The 18,663-nt window shown below is 66.4% G+C and overlaps 3 protein-coding genes across 4 annotated transcripts; all 3 read right to left on the bottom strand.

Annotated features, from left to right (window-relative positions):
- Positions 1 to 2,210: 2,210 nt before the first annotated feature.
- Positions 2,211 to 6,329, bottom strand: LOC132085129 (lysosomal acid glucosylceramidase-like). Its single transcript, XM_059490502.1, has 10 exons — positions 6,020 to 6,329; positions 5,578 to 5,769; positions 5,357 to 5,503; positions 5,143 to 5,276; positions 4,890 to 5,062; positions 4,569 to 4,806; positions 4,240 to 4,464; positions 4,004 to 4,167; positions 3,759 to 3,884; positions 2,211 to 2,533 (listed from the first exon to the last, which is right to left on the bottom strand). Exons 1-10 carry the CDS (start codon positions 6,084 to 6,086, stop codon positions 2,431 to 2,433), a joined length of 1,569 nt encoding a protein of 522 aa, XP_059346485.1. The 5' UTR covers positions 6,087 to 6,329; the 3' UTR covers positions 2,211 to 2,430.
- An 817-nt stretch (positions 6,330 to 7,146) lies between these two features.
- On the bottom strand, positions 7,147 to 13,119 carry ENTREP3 (endosomal transmembrane epsin interactor 3). 2 transcript variants are annotated; one of them, XM_059490498.1, is made up of 12 exons: positions 12,771 to 13,119; positions 12,149 to 12,205; positions 11,935 to 12,045; positions 11,675 to 11,800; positions 11,472 to 11,579; positions 11,168 to 11,328; positions 10,971 to 11,070; positions 10,803 to 10,887; positions 10,145 to 10,726; positions 9,840 to 9,908; positions 8,708 to 8,958; positions 7,147 to 7,557 (listed from the first exon to the last, which is right to left on the bottom strand). In XM_059490498.1, the coding sequence occupies exons 1-12, from the start codon at positions 12,987 to 12,989 to the stop codon at positions 7,387 to 7,389; spliced, it is 2,040 nt and encodes a 679-aa protein (XP_059346481.1). In that variant the 5' UTR covers positions 12,990 to 13,119; the 3' UTR covers positions 7,147 to 7,386. The 2 variants fall into 2 exon arrangements, with proteins under 2 accessions (XP_059346481.1, XP_059346482.1); XM_059490499.1 differs by having other exon boundaries at positions 9,840 to 9,905.
- Positions 13,120 to 13,770: 651 nt separating this feature from the next.
- SCAMP3 (secretory carrier membrane protein 3) lies at positions 13,771 to 17,656 on the bottom strand. Its single transcript, XM_059490509.1, has 8 exons — positions 17,503 to 17,656; positions 17,267 to 17,386; positions 17,070 to 17,190; positions 16,865 to 16,993; positions 16,570 to 16,729; positions 16,353 to 16,454; positions 16,154 to 16,271; positions 13,771 to 15,051 (listed from the first exon to the last, which is right to left on the bottom strand). Exons 1-8 carry the CDS (start codon positions 17,617 to 17,619, stop codon positions 14,905 to 14,907), a joined length of 1,014 nt encoding a protein of 337 aa, XP_059346492.1. The 5' UTR covers positions 17,620 to 17,656; the 3' UTR covers positions 13,771 to 14,904.
- Between the last annotated feature and the right edge of the window lie 1,007 nt (positions 17,657 to 18,663).

Genomic DNA, 18,663 nt, shown 5'->3' with positions numbered 1-18,663 from the left:
CAAGCTCCAGTTCTTCCTGCCCCCCATCACCCACAGCCCCCCAGCTGGCTCAGGTCCCACAGCTCCTGGAAGCAAAACACTGCGGAGGCTGCTGAGGCTCATCCTTATCAACAGCAGCTGATAAGAGCGCCCTGCTGAGCAGGAAAAGTGAGACCCAGGGGCCGGGCAACGCCTCGCATGGAGCTGCTGGCACAGCAGATGCCAGGCAGCCCCACCAAGCCCCCAAAGCTGCTTCTTGTGGCCCATCTCCAAATAGGGGGAGCTCCTGGGGGTCGCAGGGGCCTTGTGACATGGTGTGAGCACCCTTTGCAGTGCTCAGATGGGCTTGTTCAAGGAGGTGGGACCAAAGGAGCCACCAGAGGAGCCAGAGGGTGAATTTTGTCCTCAGAAGAGCCAGAGGGTGAATTTTGTCCCTAAGCCAGGCCAGTGTGGATGGGGACACAGGGACACGGAGCTGGGCTGAGTCACCTTTCAGGGGATCACGACTTTGTTGATATTTATGCCAAAGAGCCTCAGTATGGCATCACAGCAAGTCCTTCCCAACAGCGAGACCCCAGCCCAGAGCACGTGGGGACAATCCCCAGGGTAACCACTGGTCTGTGGGACCCCAGCATCCCCTAACCACCGCCAACCCCACACGAGCCAAGGCTTTGCACAAGAATTAATGAGCAGAGCCAGGCCCAGCGACGTCGGAGGATTCGCCCCCGCTGCGTTTATCCCGGAGCCAGTCGGTCCTTGAGCACCGAGCCGAGCGCAGGGACCGGGACACGTGGACCGGGGTGATTCAGCATCCGGCCACAGCCGTGAGCAGCGGGGCAGGTAAGCGAGGAACAGGTGGGGGAGCGGCCCTGCACCGGGAGAGGGATGCTGGCAGCGGGGCGATGGGGATGGGGCTCGCTGCGCGATCCTGGAGAAACATTTCCCTCTTGTGGACGAACACAAACAGCCTCGGGGCAGGAGCACGCTGCTCTCACAGGGCTCTGGCGACAGCTCCCGGAGGTCCCACGAGCAGCATCGCTGTGGCTCCGTGGCGTGCCAGTGTCCCAGGGTGACACTGTCACTCAGCGGCCACGCCTGGGCTGCGCTCAGCCCACGCAGTATCGCGGCTGTCAGTCCTGACAGCACCCCTGGGCACATCCCACCTGCACGGAACCCCGCCGCCCTGAAATTATGACCTCCCTGCCCTAATCTCCTGCTCTCACACCCTGCCAGCTCCCACCCTCCTTCCTGGGTGCGCCCACACTCTGCACCCACTCCCGCTCCTGCCCCCGCTTGCTCCAGGCACCCCAGATCTGTGGTGGGTGCTGAGCCCCGGGTGCACCCCCAGTTTCCTCACCATGGTGGGGACCCCTCGTATCAGCCCCCATGGGGAACAGCAGGCTCCAGGCAGGGCTGGACAGCCTCTCTATCCCAGAAAAGCACCAGGGGCAGCTGGGACTGCCCTGACCTCAGCCAGAGCTGCCTGGGACCCTGAGGCCTGGGTGCACCCCCAGTTTCCTCACCATGGTGGGGACCCCTCGGATCAGTCCCCATGGGGAACAGGGAGGCTCCAGGCAGGGCTGCTGCAGCCTGGGCAGCCTCTCTATCCCAGAAAAGCCCCAGGAGCAGCTGGGGCTCAGCCAGAGCTGCCTGGGACCCTGAGCCCCCCATGCTGCCATGTTCCTGGAGCTGGCCCTGCCTCCAGCCCCGGCCTCAGGACCTTGGTCTGGGGGAGATGTGACCCACAGAGCCCCTGGCCTGACCTCAGGCTGCAGGTGGCTCCAGAGTGGCAGGGAAAGCGCAGAAAGCTGAGGCTTGCCTGCAATCCCTGCTCAGCCCTTCCATGGAGGGTGGGTGTCCAAGTGCTTTGTGCCTGCTCCTGATGCAGCACCCAGAGCATTCAGGGTGACTCCTGAGCCACCTGCTAGCTCCTCAAACCTGTCCCCAACAGCAGCAGGAGCACAGCTGGGCTTTGCTCAGCCCCAGCCAGGCAGCGCATGCTCAGAGCTGGGACAGAGGCATGCCTGGAGCATCTCAGCAGGGTCTGAGGTGGGCAGAAGGGCAGGGGCTGGGCAGGGAGAGGGGCTGGGCAGGGATAGGGGGTGCCCACGACGCTCCAGCTGCTCTGTGCTGCTCGCCAGGCTCCAGCAGGCTCCACGCCGGGGCGGCACCCAGCCACAGTGCCCAGGAGCGGGGGAGGGACCCAGAGCTTTCCCTTCCAGCCGCATACATCAAGGCAGCATCCGTGTTTAATGTCGGAACAGCAGAACACAGCGCTCACAGCCTGTGGGGTCTCCATCCTGGGGGGCACCGTGCCCCCGGCCCTCCTGCACACGCTCAGCGTCGCCGGCCTGGCCCATTCTGGCTCTGTCACAGCCCTGGGGACGCTGCCCCGGCCCGAGCCCGCGGGCAGCTGGGGCTGCACGTCCGGCCCCCGGCGCCTCGGCCCCATCACTGCCGCTGCCACACGTAGGTCTGGATGGAGTTGGCCGGAGCCACAGCCGCCAGGAGGCCCACGGTGTCCGCCAGCCCAAAGGTGATGTCCTGCGGGGACCTGCGGGGTGACAGCAGGGCGGTCACACCTGCAGCACCTGCACAGGGCCCAGAGGGCTGGGGTCCCATACAGGGGTGGCAGGATGGGGGGTCACACACAGGGGTGGCAGGATGGGGGTCACACACAGGGCTGGCAGGATGGGGGGTCACACACAGGGGTGGCAGGATGGGGGTCACACACAGGGGTGGCAGGATGGGGGGTCACACACAGGGGTGGCAGGATGGGGGGTCACACACAGGGGTGGCAGGATGGGGGTCACACACAGGGCTGGCAGGATGGGGGGTCACACACAGGGGTGGCAGGATGGGGGGTCACACACAGGGCTGGTAGGATGGGGGTCACACACAGGGGTGGCAGGATAGGGGTCACACACAGGGGTGGCAGGATAGGGGTCACACACAGGGGTGGCAGGATAGGGGTCACACACAGGGCTGGCAGGATGGGGGTCACACACAGGGCTGGCAGGATAGGGGTCACACACAGGGCTGGCAGGACGGGGGTCCCACACAGGGGTTGCACGACAGGGGTCACATATGGGGCTGGCAGGATGAGGGTTCCACACAAGGCTGATGGGACAGGAGTCACACACAGGGGTGGCATGACAGGGGTCCAACATAGGGGTGGCACGACAAGGGTCACACACAGGGGTGGGAGGACTGGGGTCCCATACAGGGGTGGCAAGATGGGGGTCCCACACAGGGCTGATGGGACAGGGGTCCCACATGGGGCTGGCAGGACAGGGGTCCCATACAGGGGTGGCAGGACAGGGGTCACACACAGGGGAAGCAGGACCCCTGTCCCAGATAAGGCTGATGGGACAGGGCTCCCACACAGGGGTGGCAGGACAGGGGTCACACACGGGGCTGGCAGGACGGGGGTCTCACATAGGGGTGGCAGAATGGGGGTCACACACACAGGGCTGGCAGGACAGGGCTCCCACACACGGGTTCCAGGATGGGGGTCTCACATAGGGGTGGCAGGATGGGGGTCCCACATAAAGCAGGCAGAATGGGGGTCCCACAAAGGGCTAACGGGACAGGGGTCCCACACAGGGCTGGCAGGACAGGGGTCCCACGTACAGCTAACAGGACAGGGGCTGGCAGGACTGGGGTCCCCCACAGGGCTGATGGGACAGGAGTCACACACAGGGGTAGCAAGACAGGAGTCCCACACAGGGCTGGCAGGACAAGGGTCCCACACAGGGGGGCCAGGCTGCATCACCCACCGGTTCAGAACCACCACAACCACAGCCCCGTCGGGGCGCAGGAAAGCCGTGTACTCCAGCGCTGTCTTCTTGGACTCTCTGGAGGCGACGAGCCCCACGCGCTGGGAGCCCTCGGGGATGAATTTACTGAACAGACAAACGAGAAACAACCTCAGGGAGACCCCAGGAGAGCTCCTCTGGAGCCAAATTCGCCTTGCTTCTCCCAGGACAAGGCAGCTTAGCACATGTTGTGGGCTCCAACCCACCTGAAGTGCCCCATGTGGTAGAACATGGGCTGTTTGTAGAAGATGCCTTCACTGCTGTCCACGATGATGGGGCTGTCCACATAGTTCTTGACCCAGTTAGGGCCCCCCTCCAGATCCAGGGCCAGATTCCAGTCAGTCCAGCCAGCCACAAAGTGGTTCAGATTCTGCAACAGCACAGCTCAGATGCCTGCTCAGCACCACCAACCCTCCCAGGGCCCAGCACGCAGGGGCCTCACCGTCAGGATGCTGTGGCTGTACTGGTTCCCCCGCTCCCAGCAGCCCAGAATCACATCCCGCTCCCAGAAATGGGCCCCGATGCACGCCTCCGTGGCCAGGATAAAGTAGTCAGGGAAGAGCTCATGAGTGGGCAGCACTGTGTCCTGTATGGGGCCAATGAAGTCCAGGTACCAGTGGATGCCGATGCCGTGGACATAGCGAGCTGCCTGCTCATCCTCCAGGACCTGGCAGGGAGAAGAGTCAATCCCATGGGGCACAGAGGCTCCACAGACAGAGCACTCAAGTCCCCCACAAGGACAGGGGCTCTTCCCAGGGTCACCACACTCACCACTCTGGCCCAGTGCGGGAGGTGGAGCCGGTTGTCGTCCAGGATGATGAGCTGGACGTGGCGGTGGGAGCTGTTGGCCAGTGCTGGGCCCAGGTCCTGGGCAATGAAGTCCCTCTGCTGCTCAGCTGTGAAACCCAGGCACTGGAAGGGGTAGTTGTTGATCAGCCCGGCCGTGGGCTCGTTCTCTGCTGTCACTGCCCAGAATGTCACATTGTGCTTGGCATATTCATCCAGGAACCTGGCATGGAGGAAGGGGTGAGCCATGAGGAGTGCTCAGCGCCACCACTGAGAGACCCCAGGTATCTCCCAGCAGCTCCTCACCGTACAAAGTAGTTGGCCCAGGTCTTGTGGTACTTGTCCCCTGCCTGCCCCTTCAGTGTCCCCTTCCCCACGTAGGACTCGCTGGTCTTCAGCCATGTGGGGGAGGTCCAGGGGCTGGCGTACAGCGACAGCGGCCGCTTGCTCATGGCCGAGGCTCGGTGAAGGAGGGGGATCTGCAGGAGGAGGTGGAGGGGCCGGCTCAGCCCAGCCCCTGTGACCCTCCATCCCCTCCCTGCTCCCTCCCACCGCTCGCCTTCAGCTTGGTGTCCTCGTCCCGCAGGGCAAAATGGGTGAGCTCGTAGTCGTAGGGGACGTCATCGTAGGTGTAGGCATGGAGGGAGAAGTCACAGCTGGCCATGGGGAGCCGGATGAGGTTGTACTCCAGCCCTGCCAGCACAGCGGGACACGAGGTGTCCATGATGTCCACGCTCCCTGCCACCATCCCACCTGTGTCCCCCACGTCCTACCCTCCTCAGAGAAGTAGGAGCGCAGCAGGTGATCCTGGGCTCTCTCCGGCAGGGATAAGATGTTGATGGCGGCCGCGTCGGTGATGGAGCCACCAAAACCCTTCACCCTCTGGAAGCGCTGCGTCATGTCCAGCCTGAGGACGACATCTGCAGGGAGGGGAGCCCAGCATGACGGCGGGTTGCTGCAGGGTCCATCCCATCCCTGCCATCCGCGGCAGTACCTGGGGCGCAGAGTTTGTGCAGGAATTTCCCCTCGCTCCGCTCCAGCCGCTTGCCAGCCTTGCTGCTCTCGTATTTGACGTAGTAACCGTGGGCTGGCAGGACCAGGGGGTCCAGCGTGTCACAGTAGGTGGCATTGCAAACGCAGACCATGGCATCACGGCCGAAGTACTTGGGGCTGCAGGGCCGGGCGCCTGGGGGGCACGGAGGGTGGTGGGGGCAGCCTCAGGGACGTGTCCCTGCCCCAGGGGCGACACCACTGCCCCTGTGCTCCACATCCCGGCACCTCCCGAGCACCGAGCTGCCCAAGGACCCCCGGACACCTCCCGGGCATCCCCGGCCACGGACTCCAAAGGTATTCCCAGCTCCTCCCGTCCCATTCCGGGCCGCCGCGGCACCCCCATCCCCGGACCCACCGCGTACCCGCGGGTTCCCCTCGCTCACCTGCGGCCCGGTGCACGGCCAGCAGCACCGCCAGCAGCCGCCAGCACAGGGCACCGACCGCCCCCATGGCCCCGCCGCTCCCGGTGCGCTCGGAGCCGGCCCGGCTGCACCGGCTCCGCCGCCGGCCTTGCCTTTAAGGGCGCCCGGGCAGCTCGTCCCGCCCACACCCGGTGCAGGAGCGGCACCGACTCTGGGCGGGCCTGGCCCCGGCCCTTCCCCCGCCAACCGGGAGAACCGCGTGGGAACGGGGTCGCTTCCCCCCGGTGCCTCCCCGAGAAGAGCAGCCAGTCCCGGTCCTGGTGCCGGTTGCGGTCCCGGTCCCGGTCCCGGTTGCGGTCCCGGTTTCAGTCCCCGCTGCCTCCCCAGGCCCCGACGGCACCGGTCGCCCCGTCCCGCGGAGCCGCTACCGGGAAACCGGGAGCCGGCACCCCGTGACCGGTCAGCTGACCGCCCGCCCCGCCCCGTTGGGCCCCGCCCGCCCCGTGACACCGGCGCCGTGGGCGGCGGCGACCACCTTTATTCGGTCTCTAGCGAGGGGCAGCGGCCGCGGGAGCGGCCCCGGAGCGCGGCCCGGGCGCAGCCGGGCGGGGAGGAACGGGCACGGCCGGCACCGGCACCGAACGGGGCGGAGGGCCTGGAGACAGGGGACAGAGCAAGGGACAGGCGTGGCAGTTCCGGGGTACGCTGGCACAGGAGGCCAGGGACCGGGCCAGCACTGGGGACAGGGCAGGGGACAGGAAAGGTCGTCCTGGAGGACAGGCACGGCTGGCACAGGGGACTGAGGATGAAGCCAGCATGGCCAGCCAAAAGAACAAGGCAGAAGACAGGCACGGCCAGTGGAGGGGACAGGGGACAGGCATGGCTGGCACAAGGGACCGGGGATCAAGCCAGCATAGCCAGCCAAAAGGACAGCATGGCCAGGGCAGGGGACAGGCACGGCCATGCCAGGCTACAGGCACGGCTGGCACAGGGGACAGGGGATGGCCAGTGCGTGCGTCAGGCACAGCCACAACATGGGACAGGGCAGGGGACAGGCGTGGCCATCCCAGGGAATAGGCACAGCTGGCACAAGGGACAGGGCAAGGGACAGGCATGCCCAGAAGAAGGAACAGGACAAGGAACAGGCATAACCATCCCAGACAGGCAGATGGGGACAGGCACAGCTGTCCTGGCTCCCCACAGACACCCCAGGGGACCAGCCCCGAACCCCAGCCCTGCTCGGGGAAGGGGCTCAGCCGAACCCCCGGGGCAGCAGGGCAGGGCCCAGCCCCACCAGGGCAGCAGCAGCAATGTCCGAGCAATGTCCAGGGCTGAGCCCAGAGCAGGATTCCCTCCCCAGAGCAGAGGGTCCGTGCCAGGCCGTGCCCTCAGAGCGCGCTCTCCTTGCAGGCCCCGCTGAGGCTCCGCGGGCGGCCGCGCTCCAGGCGGCGCGAGGACAGGAGCCGCCGCAGGGACGACGTGGAGCTCAGGTCCCCGCAGCTCTGCAGGTGGATCCCTTCGTGGGGCCGCTCTGCACCCGGCCAGGCACTCCAGGGAACCTGCAGGGCATGGGGATGGGCTGCAGCCACAGGGATGGCAGCCCTGGCTGTGTCACCCCTGCCCATGGTACCCTGCCCGTAACACTGCTGCGCATGGCACCCCTGCCTGTCAACCCCTGCCCGTGGTACCCCGGCCCGTGGTACCCTTTCCCATGGCACCCTTGTCCGTGGACCCCTGCCCATGGTACCCCTGCCTGTGATGTGTGCCTGTGGCACCCCTGCCCGTGGCAGCTCTGCCTGTGCCACCCTTGCCCATGGCACCCCTAGCCCTGACACCCCTGCCCATAACACCCCGCCCATGGCACCCCTGCCTGCGACACCAGTGCCCATGGCCCCCCTGCCCGTGGCAGTCCTGCCCATGACACCCCTAGCCCTGACACCCCTGCCCATGGTACCCCTGTCCGTGACACCGCTGCCCGTGGACCCCTGCTTGTGGCATCCCTGCCTGTGACACCCCTGCCTGGGGTACCCCTGCCCGTGGCACCCCTGTCCATGACACTCCTGTCAATGACACCCTGCCTGTGAACTCCTGCCCGTGGCACCCCTGCCCGTGGCACCCCTAGCCCTGACACCCCTGCCGATGGTACCCCTGCACGTGACACCTCTGCCCATGGTACCCCTGCCCATGAACCCCTGCCCATGGCACCAGTGCCTGTGCCACCCCCCTGTGCTCAATCCCCCCCACCCCAGCACGGCTAGGCAGCACACGGGGCAGGAGGACAGAGGTGACAGGGATGGCAGAGGCGTGCATCACGCGCCCACGCTGGCATTTGGGACAGGTTGGTTCCCGTCGAGGCCTCCTGGGCTGCGCAAGGACTCCCGTAAAGCTGAGCTGTGGGGATGTCCCAGCAGCTGCCTCCGGGTGCAGTGACTCAGGGGCAAAGCCAAAGCCATTGCAACAGGGATGATTTTCCCACCTGTGGCTCCAGTGGGGATCAAGGAAAAGGAGCTGCCCCCCAGGAAGGGCTGGGCAAGGATGGTGCTGCAGGAAGAACGCTCTGCCTGCAGCCAGGGTGCCCACACAATGGGGGTGCAGCAGGGGAATGAAACAATGGAAGGGCCAGGGTGGAGGTGTTGATGGGAAGAGAAGGGAGGGAGAGCGTGGATGGGAAGGGGGAGTTGCCCATCCCTTGTGGCTTCCAGAACCCACCTGTTTGTGCCCGTGGAAGCTGTGCCCAGACACCTCCACGCTGCGCTTGGGTCTCTGCAGGAACCTGGCCACCAGCCCACGGGTGCCCCGGTAGCCCTTGAGGTCCCCCAGGGAGCGGGTGGCCGTCTTGGACAGCTGCTGTGGCACCTTCTTGGAGGGTGGCAGCTTGTTCTTCCCCACGGAGCCAGCCCGGAGCAGCGGCGGGGAATCACAGTGGGAACGGTGGAACAGGCAGGCCTCGGAGCACAGCCCTGTGGGGAGGGTGCTGTCACACTCAGGACACTGCTCTGGCAGTCCTGTCCTTGTCATCGGACCAGGGACACTGCCCTGATGAACCTGTCCCCATTGGTGTCCCCAGGACACTGCTCTGGCAGTCCTGTCCTTGTCATCAGACCAGGGACACTGCTCTGACAGTCCTGTCCTCACTGTCAGACCCAGGACACTGCTGTGGTAGTCCTGTCCTTGTCATCAGACCAGGGACACTGCCCTGATGAACCTGTCCCCATTGGTGTCCCCAGAACACTGCTCTGGCAGTCCTGTCCTTGTCATCAGACCCAGAACACTGCTCTGACAGGCACAGGACACTGCTCTGGCAGTCCTGTCCTCACTGTCAGACCCAGGACATTGCTCTGACAGACTCAGGACACTGCCCTGATGGACCTGTCCCCATTGTCAGACCCAGGACACTGCTGTGGCAGTCCTGTCCTCGTCATCAGACCAGGGACACTGCTCTGAGAGTCCTGTCCTCATCATCAGACCCAGGACACTGCCCTGATGGATCCATCCCCACCATCAGACCTGGGACACTCCTCTGACAGTCCTGTCCTCATCATCAGACCTGGGACACTGCTCTGATGGACCTGTCCCCTTTGTCAGACTCAGGACATTGCTCTGACAGGCACAGGACACTGCTCTGATGGACCCGTCCCCACTGTCATACCCCAGGATGCTGCTCCCAGCAGACCTATCCTCAGAGCCCTGGGGTCCTGCTGTGTCCCATCCCCAGTCAACAGGAGCAGTCCCACCTCTGGTCCCCACTGTCCCAGCCCCAACAGGCTGAGTTCAATCCCCAGAGGGCTTCAGACACCCCTCTGTGCCCCATTTCTCTCCCAGTACACCCCAGTGCTCTGACCTGTATCAGCGGAGGAGTCAGACACGGTGTCCTCCAGTGCTTTGGTATAAAGTACTTCCCTGAAATCTGCTGGGAGCAGAGAGAGCCCTCAGGCCTGGGCAGGTGTGCACAGCCCAAGCAGCAGAACCCTCCAGCACCCCTGCTCCCAGCCCAGCAGACCTCCCCTGCTCCCCCCGTTCCATCCCAGACTGGCTCTAATCCCACCCGGCCGCACAAAACCGCAGCCAAACCCTGCGGCACATCCCGGCCGCACCGCACAGACGCTGCCACGCTCCCATCCCATCCCGGAGGTCATCGTCACCTACCAGCACGGCCGGCCATGGGGACACCGGGGTCACTGTGCGACCTCAGCAGCGGGCGCGGGGCCATCCCCGGGGCCGGGGACGAAGGGCACGAGGTCTCGCTGTTGCGCCGGGGGCGGCGGGCGGTGGCGGTGTCCGTGTGGCGGCCACCCCCGCGTCCCTGCAGCGAGGAGCCCTTGTCCTTGAGGCGCACCTCGGGGAAGCAGGGCCCGGCACAGCGCACGGGGCCCACCAGCCGGTTGCAGCTGTGGGTCACGGCTCCCCCCACCAGGACGCCGCCGCCGTCGGGGCCGGGCTCGGCGGTGGAGCACGAATAGGAGCGCTCGCCCCGCACTCGGGGCTGGGGCATCTCCTCGAAGGGGCCCTGCAGGGCCAGCGTGGGGCTGCGGGCGTGGTGGCTGCACTGCACGCAGTCCACGCTCAGGCAGTAATCGGCGCGGCTGCGCTGGATGGAGCGGAACAGGACGTAATCCACGGAGCGCATGGAGCCCTGCAGCTCCAGCAGGCACGAGTCCTCCGAGGGGCTGCTGTCCCCGGGGATGTCCATGATCTCCGACATGATCAGGGAGCCGCTGTCCATGGAGACTGCGAGGGGAGAGGATGGGCACGGCTGAGGAGCTGCCAGAGCCGGCCCTGCCATCATCCTGGGGGCGGCACTCACCTTCCCCGCTGAGCACGATGGAGGGGACGCGGTCACAGGTGCAGGCGTGGGAGCCCTCTGTCAGCTGCGAGTCGAACAGGGTGGCCTGTGGGGCAGCAGGCACAGGGCTCAGCTGAGCTGGAGCCCATCGTGCCCAGCCTGCTCTGCTCACAGCCCCACAGCCCCCACCTGGCTGTCTCCCCGCAGCCCCATCACTGTCTCATAGGATGGGGGGAAATCGGTTGGGTAGAGGGGCACGGGGCTGTCCATGGAGCCGTTGTAGGTGATGCTGTGGAAACAAAGCAGAAAAGCCACTCTGGGTGGGACAAGCCCAGCCTGGGGACGCACAGACCCCCCTGTCCTAGCAGCCTTGCTCCCAGTGGTACCTCTGTGCATCCGTCTCGGAGCTGCAGGTGTACTCAGGTGGGTAGTAGGGGGGTGGTGGCACTGGGGGCACAAACTCCTCGAAGTCCATCATGCTCTGCAGGAAGGTGTCAGGTGGGGACGTGCATTCCAATGTCACAGAGCTCGAGCGCTGTGGGACCAGCTGCAGGGAGAGGGAACAGGGGAGAGCTGGGACCTCCTGAGCTGAGATCCAGCAAGGGATGGGCATCCTGGGCTTTAATCTGTACCTGGCTGGGGCCAGGTCCTGCCCTGACACCCCAGGGACCACCCCAGCCTGGGACTCACCACATGGACAATGTCAAGGGAGAAGATCTGGATGCAGCACACGACAGCAGAGAGCATGCAGATGATGGTGGAGAAGATGGTCAAGCCACAGACACTGAAGAGGAGATCCTGGGGAGCAGTGGGGTGAGCTGCAGAGCCCGCAGAGCCATGGCCGGGGCTGCGGCCGCTTCCCAGGGAGCCCTTGCATTCCCCAGCTCCTCCACCTTGAGCGCCACACGGATGCTCCGGCAGTTGGCGTTGGGGAACATGGTGAGCTGCTCGCTCTGCTGGCTGCAGGGGGCGGGCGGGGCCTCCGAGCGGGCCTGGCAGCAGACACACGTGTCCCTCTCCTGGCGACAAGAAACACTGCGAGGAAGCTCCGGATGCCGTGCAATCCCCCTGAGAGCCACCAGTACATCCCCACCAGCTCCGCAGAGCCCCCCACAAGCCAGGCATGAGCCCGGGGGTCCCTGCTCAGCCTCACCCTCTCGCAGGCCTCCAGGGTCTTCACCAGCTGCGCGTTCTGGCACGACAGGATGGAGCCGGCGAGGCTCAGCATGACGCCCAGCACCGAGAGCAGCGTGAAGAAGGCGATCTGCAGCGGGAGGAGAGGGGCTGCCGGCGGAGCACCCGGGGGATGCTCGGTCTCCCCACCCTGGGCTGCCCCGCCTGCGGAAGGGTGTCCCCCCAACACCTACCACCAGGGTGAGCGGCCGCTTCCAGGAGACGATGCCGACCAGCCCGGACAGTGCCAGCTGCAGGTGCACAAGGCCCGGGGTGAGCACAGGGAGAAGGCTCTGTCAAGCACAGGGGCCAGAGCAGCCCCTGCCCACGGGCAGAGCCCCCTGGTCCCCGCAGGCCTGGAGCCAGCCCGGGAGCAGTGGGGCTGTAGGAACAGCCCTGGCGCCACGAGATGGGAGAAACTGCTGATTCAGGGCCTGGGGACTGCGGGCTGCTCTGGCTGGGCAGCAAGCAAACCCAGGCCAGCATCCGTGCTGCAGGGTCACCTCGGGGGACCCCGGGTGCTGCCCCCACCCCAATACCCGGCAGCCAGAGCAGAGCCCCCATCGCCACCCTGTCCCTGCCCTGTGGTCACTGTGGTGCCCCCACACCCCTCCCTGCGGACCCCAGACATTCCCCCACACCCCTCGGGGGTCCCCATCCCTCAGAGTCACCCTGGGAGAGCCCTTGGGATTCTCCCACAATGCACCGCGGCAGGCACGGGCAGAGGCTGGGGGAGCACCGGGGCTGCCCTCCCCTGGGACCGGCGGCCGGTTCGGCCCCCGGGGAGCAGCGCAGCCCCCTCGGCCCCGTACTCACCGAGAAGCCGGCCCAGGACGGGCAGGAGTGCCGGATTTTGGTGGAGGGAGTGATGGTGGCCGCCACCAGGCTGAAGGTGACGATGAGGACGCCCAGCACGGCTTGCACGAGCCCCAGGACGAGCAGGACCTGCAGCCAGCCGCGCTGGAGGCGGAGGTGGGTGAGGCTGCGGGAGCTGCGGCCGGTCAGCGAGCGGCTCGAGTCGCTGGGGGAGGGCATGGCCGCGGCGGGCGGCGGCTCGGGGCCGGCCCCGGAGCCCCGGGGCAGCCGGCGGCACCGCGCCAGGACCGCGGGCAGCGGGAGCAGCCGCTCTGCGGGAACGGGCCGGGCTCCACCTTTCGGCCTTGCCGGAGGATGCTGACGGCGGCTCTTCCCTGCCCCGGGCGGGGGGGCTCGGGCAGCGCCCACGGCCACGCGGAACGGAACCGGCCTAGAACCGCCGGCCGGGCACGGAGCGCGGCCCCGGGACCGCCGCCGCCTCCCTGGCCGTCGGTGCAGCGCCGGGCCCCCGCCGGGAGATCATCCCGCCCCGCGGGGACCGAGAGCCGCCGCCCGGGACGCGGCCCCCGGGGCAGCGCCTGCAGGCGGGAGCCGCGCTCCGGACCGGAGCATCCTCCGCTGGCGGCGGCGGGCGCAGAGCCGAGTCCCGGTACCGCTAAGGGCGGCGGGCGGCTACCGGCGGTCCGTCCGCCCCGCGCCCCGCAGCCGTGGCGCCGCACGGAGCGGCGGGCGGGGACGCCGGAGCGGCGGGAGGCTGCGGCCGAGCATGGCCGGGGAGCGCCCGGGGCCGCAGCTGGAGCGCCGGGAGCGCCGGGGCCGGTCCCACACAGGCCGGCGGGGCTGGGCCGCGCCCGCGCCGGGGCCGCCCCCGTGAGGCACGACGGGAGCTGTAGTCCGCCCACAGCGGCCGCGCGGCACGACGGGAGCTGTAGTCCGCCCACAGCGGCCACCGGCAGCGGCCCCGCTGCTCCCCTCCAGCCCCCCGGGAGGCGCACGGAGATGGCGAAGGAAGAGAGTGAACCTTCATTTATTCCTTAAATAAACCGGGAGCGGGCGGGAACAGCACACGGGGAGCAGCGGAGGAGGCGGGGACGCCCGGAGGAGCCCCGGTTCCAGCGGGACCGGGAGGGCACCGGCCCCCACGGCTGAAGGCACAAAGCCTCTCGCCAGCCCCGGAGCATCCGAGAGGAGATGGACTGAAGCAGAATGCGTGAGACCTGTCCTGGGGACCCCCAGGGACACCAGGGCAGGGGACAGAGGGCAGGTAAGGGGGGCGAGGGGCTGCACACCGGGGCTGGCTCAGCCCCCGAAGGCCTTGGCTGGAGGGTGCTGGGGGCAGCAAGGGGGTCACAGTCCTCGAAGCGGGTGGGGAGGGGGCTGCAGGAGCTGTTCAGCCCTCCCTGGAGGCAAAGGGGTGCCATGTAAACGCCAGGGCTGCTCCTCGGCACCCAGCCTGGCTTTGGGCTCCACACGGGCGAAAGGCAGGATCCCCACAAGCAGCAGCTGCCCGAGCTCTGCCTGTCCCTGCCCTGCTCTCCTCATCCCTGGGCCTGAAGAGAGGGAGAGGATGGGGAAAGGGACAGGACAAAAGGACGAGACAGCCTGGGGAAAGCACCAGCCCCATCCTCATCCCACTGGAGCAAGCCCCAGGAGGAAGAGGGGGATGACGTTCTTGGCAGAGCATGGGGGTCCCCTGGGCACACGGGGGGGGGGCAGGGGACCCTCCCACACCCTAAAGGAGCACAAGCGTCATCACCAGGTGGGGAAACAGGAGAGCACAAGGAAGGCAAGTGACCGTTCCAGTCCCTGGAAGCAGCATCGCAGCCATCTGGGGAGGCTCCTGCCCCCAGCAGCTGGTGCTGGGAGGGAGGACGACGGCTCAGGGCTCCCCACCCTGCTCCCCCCAATCTGCTGAGAGGAGGGGACCAGCACAAACCACAACAGCCTCTGTCCGTGAGGAAAAAGGGGGTTAAGAGCAGCAGACGATTCAGGCACCAGCACTTCCAAGCTGGGATGAGGCAGCCTCTGAGAGCCGATGGGGATCCAGTGAAAGTGCGACTCGGGTTTCCTCTTCCTCGGCCTTCCTCTTCCTCGGGAGGAGCCCCGGGGCACCGGGAGGGGCAGGGCCCACAGGCTACGGGGCACGGAAGGCGTTGGTGGCCGCGCCCGCGGCGGCGTTGGCCGCGGCCGTGCGCACGGCCTGGTTGGAGAAAACGCCGGCAGCAAACTCCTCCTGCGCCTTCTGGAAGCTGGCACCCGTGCGGCGGTACAGGGAGTGGATCTGGGGGCAGCAGGGAACGGGGTCAGGGCTGGAGGCCCAGGGAGACAGAGCTGTGATGGCCCAAACCTCCCCAAAAAGATGGCTCAGGCTGCAGGTCCCAGTTTAACAGAGCTGTGACGGCCCAAACCTCCCCCAAAGGGATGGCTCAGGCTGCAGGCTCCAGGTAAACAGAGCTGTGATGGCCTAAACTTCCCCCAAAAAGGATGAGGGATGGCTCAGGCTGCAGGTCCCACAGGAAACAGAGCTTTGATGGCCTAAACCTCCCCCAAAAGGGATGTCTCTGGCCGCAAGTCCTGGGTAAACAGAGCTGTGATGGCCCGAACTTCTCCAAAAAGGAATGAGGGATGCCTCTAGCTGCAGGTCCCCAGAAAACAGAGCTGTGATGGCCCAAAGCTCCCCAAAGGGATGGCTCTGGCTGCAGGCCCCAGTTAAATAGAGTGGTGACGGCCCAAACCTCGCCCAAAAGGGATGAGGGATGGCTCTGGCTGCAGGTCCTGAGTAAACAGAGTTGTGAAGACCCAAACCTCTCCAAAAAGGGATGAGGGATGCCGCTGGCTGCAGACCCCCAGAAAACAGAGGTGTGATGGCCCAAAGCTCCCCAAAAGGGATGAGGGATGGCTCTGGCTGCAGGCACCAGTTTAACAGAGCTGTGATGGCCCAAAGCTCCCCAAAGGGATGGCTCAGGCTGCAGGTCCTAAGTACACAGAGTTGTGATGGCCCAAACTTCCCCCAAAAATGGATGAGGGATGGCTCTGGCTGCATGTCCTGGTAAATAGAGTGGTGATGACCCAAACCTCCCTCAAAAGGGATGGCTCGCTACAGGCCCCAGTTAAACAGAGCTGTGATGGCCCAAACCTCCCCAAAAGGGATGAGAGATGCCTCAGGCTGCAGGCCTCTGGTAAACAGACTTGAAATGGCCCAAAGCTCCCCAAAAGGATGCCTCGAACTGCAGGCTCCCAGTAAACAAAGCTGTGATGGACCAAACCTCCCCAAAGGGATGGCTCAGGCTGCAGCTCCTAACTACACAGAGCTGTGATGGTCCAAACATCCCCCAAAAAGGGATGAGGGATGGCTCAGGCTGCAGGCTTCGATCCCAACCCACCTTTTTCAGCATGATGATGCCCAGCACAGCCACGGCCGTGAAGGACAAAGACACCAGGATCATCATCACTGCCACAGCCTTGTTAGTCCGCAGTGCTATCAGGCTCAGGATCCAGCCACTGCAAAACAAGAGGCTGTGGCCCCCAGGTTCCCTCTTCCCCACCCACCTCTCACCCTTGCAGGGTCAGCACACGGCCCACCTGAATCCCCAGTTTGGGATGCCGATGGCCTGCAGCACATACATCACGTTCTGGGCAAAGAAGACGAAGAAGAAGACAAAGAAGTTGAAGGAACTGTCGCTCCTGGGAGGAAGAAATGAGTAAGGTTAGGAAGCTCCCAAACCTTCCTTAAAGCAGGAGAACGGGGAGCTGGGGGTGGAAGAGCCCATCCTGCAGGTGCCCGGGGCTCGGGACACACCTGAAGGCTTTGTACATGGGCCGGTACCAGCAGACAAAGGAACAGGGCGTGTAGAGCAGAGCCCAGAGGATGGAGAGGCCAAACCCAGAGCCGGACGTGGGATCCACGCAGAACCAGGCGAGCGAGGACAGGAAGTTCAGGAACAGAGCAATGGTGCTGGCTGAGGGACAGGACAGAGCTCAGGAGCCCATCCAGGCTCCCCCAACTCCACAACCACCTGTTCATCCCAATTTCCCAGAGCAGCAGCACCCAAATTCATCCTTCCAGCTGCTGCCAGGCTCTGCTGGAGACTCACCCATCCAGAGGTAGTACATGGTTGTCACTGTCTTCTGGAAGTCAGCCGGGATCTCCACGGGGATGTCCTGGTAGAAGCACGGCTTCACCGGGCAGAAGGACGGCAGCGGGGGCCAGTTGTTGAGCCTCGCTGCGGAGGGAAGAGGATGAGGAGGAGCCAGGAGGGCTCCGGGGGGGTCCCAGCCCTGCCCAGCCCCGCCACTCACTCTGGGCACCGCCGAGGGCCGCGTTCTGCAGCTCCCGCTCCCGCCGGTCCAGCTCCTCCGCTTTCCGGTTGAGCTCCTCCTGCCGCTTCAGCAGCTCCGCCGTGGCGGCGGCGGCCGAGGCCTGCGGAGAGGGGGGACACGAACCTTGGGCTCCGGCCGGTGCCCGCGTCCCGGCCCGGCGGCGCCTCCCCCCGTACCTGCGAGCCGTAGGAGCCGTAGTTGCGGGGCTCGGTGGGACTCGCCTTCCGCGGGGGCTGCGCGGCCGCCGGTACCGGGGGCGGCGGCGCTACCGAAGGGGTCTGGAAGGGCGGCGGTGGCTGCAGGGGAAGAGGAGAGGGGTGAGACCGCGCCGGTAGCGGGGAGGGCTCCGGTGCCGGGAAGAAGATCCGGTACCGAGGCAGGCCCCGGTGCCCGGGCAGGCCCCGGCGCTCACCGCGTCGCTCTCGAAGGGGTTGTAGCCATCCAGCACAGCGCCGGGCCGGGCCTGCAGCGCCGCGGGGTCCTGGAAGGGGTTGTCCGGGAGCACCGCGGGGCCGCCGCGCTGGGCCATGGCCGGACCGGGACCGGGAGCGCGCTGGACCCGCGGGACCGGCGCCGCCGCCGCCGCCAGGCCCCGCCCCTGCCCGCCGCTGATTGGTCCCGCTGAGCCGTGACGTCATCGGGGAGACCCCCGCCGCAGGGGGCCGCTGCGCACGCGCCGGAGCCGCGCCGGGCGGGGCGCGCGCGTGACGCGGCCACGTGTCCCGGGGTCACGTGCGGCGCGCCCGTCCCCACCCCGGCCCCGGGCCCGGGACCGCGTCACCCCCCAGTGTCCCCGCATCCAGTACCCATCGCACCCCGGTGTCCCGGCATCCAGTACCCATCGCACCCCGGTGTCCCGGTGTCCATTACCCATCGCACCCCGGTGTCCCGGCATCCATCACCCCTCCGTGTCCCGGTGTCCATTACCCATCACCTCCCCGTGTCCCGGTATCCATTACCCATCGCCCCACCGGTGTCCCGGTATCCACGGCCCACCACCCCTCAGTGTCCCGGTATCCAGTACCCATCACCCCGTGGTGTCCCATTATCCGTCCTCCATCGCCTCCCGGTGTCCCAGTATCCCGGTATCCATCACCCATCACCCCACCGGTGTCCCGGTATCCACTGCCCATCACTCCCCGGTGTCCCGGTGCCCATCGCCCCCGTTGTCCCGGTATCCACCGCCCATCACCCTCCGGTGTCCCGGTATCCATCGCCCATCAGCCCCCAATGTCCCGATATCCATTACCCATCACCCCCCGGTGTCCCTGTATCCATTACCCATCACCTCTCGGTGTCCCGGTGCCCATCACCCCCCGGTGTCCCTGTATCCATTACCCATCACCTCCCGGTGTCCCTGTATCCATTACCCATCACCTCCCGGTGTCCCTGTATCCATTACCCATCACCCCCCGGTGTCCCGGTATCCAGTACCCATCACCCCCCGGTTCCCTCACGGTTCCGGGTCCCCACCCAGCCGGACCTGCCGGGACAGCGGCTCCTCCTGCGTGTCCCCACCCCCGGTCCTGCTCCCTGCTCTTACCGGGCAGCCCCGGTACCGGTACCGTTCACC

Source organism: Ammospiza nelsoni, chromosome 28 (genome assembly GCF_027579445.1).
Source record: "Ammospiza nelsoni isolate bAmmNel1 chromosome 28, bAmmNel1.pri, whole genome shotgun sequence".
Taxonomy (NCBI): domain Eukaryota; kingdom Metazoa; phylum Chordata; class Aves; order Passeriformes; family Passerellidae; genus Ammospiza; species Ammospiza nelsoni.
This window is presented reverse-complemented; position numbering and strand designations above follow the sequence as displayed.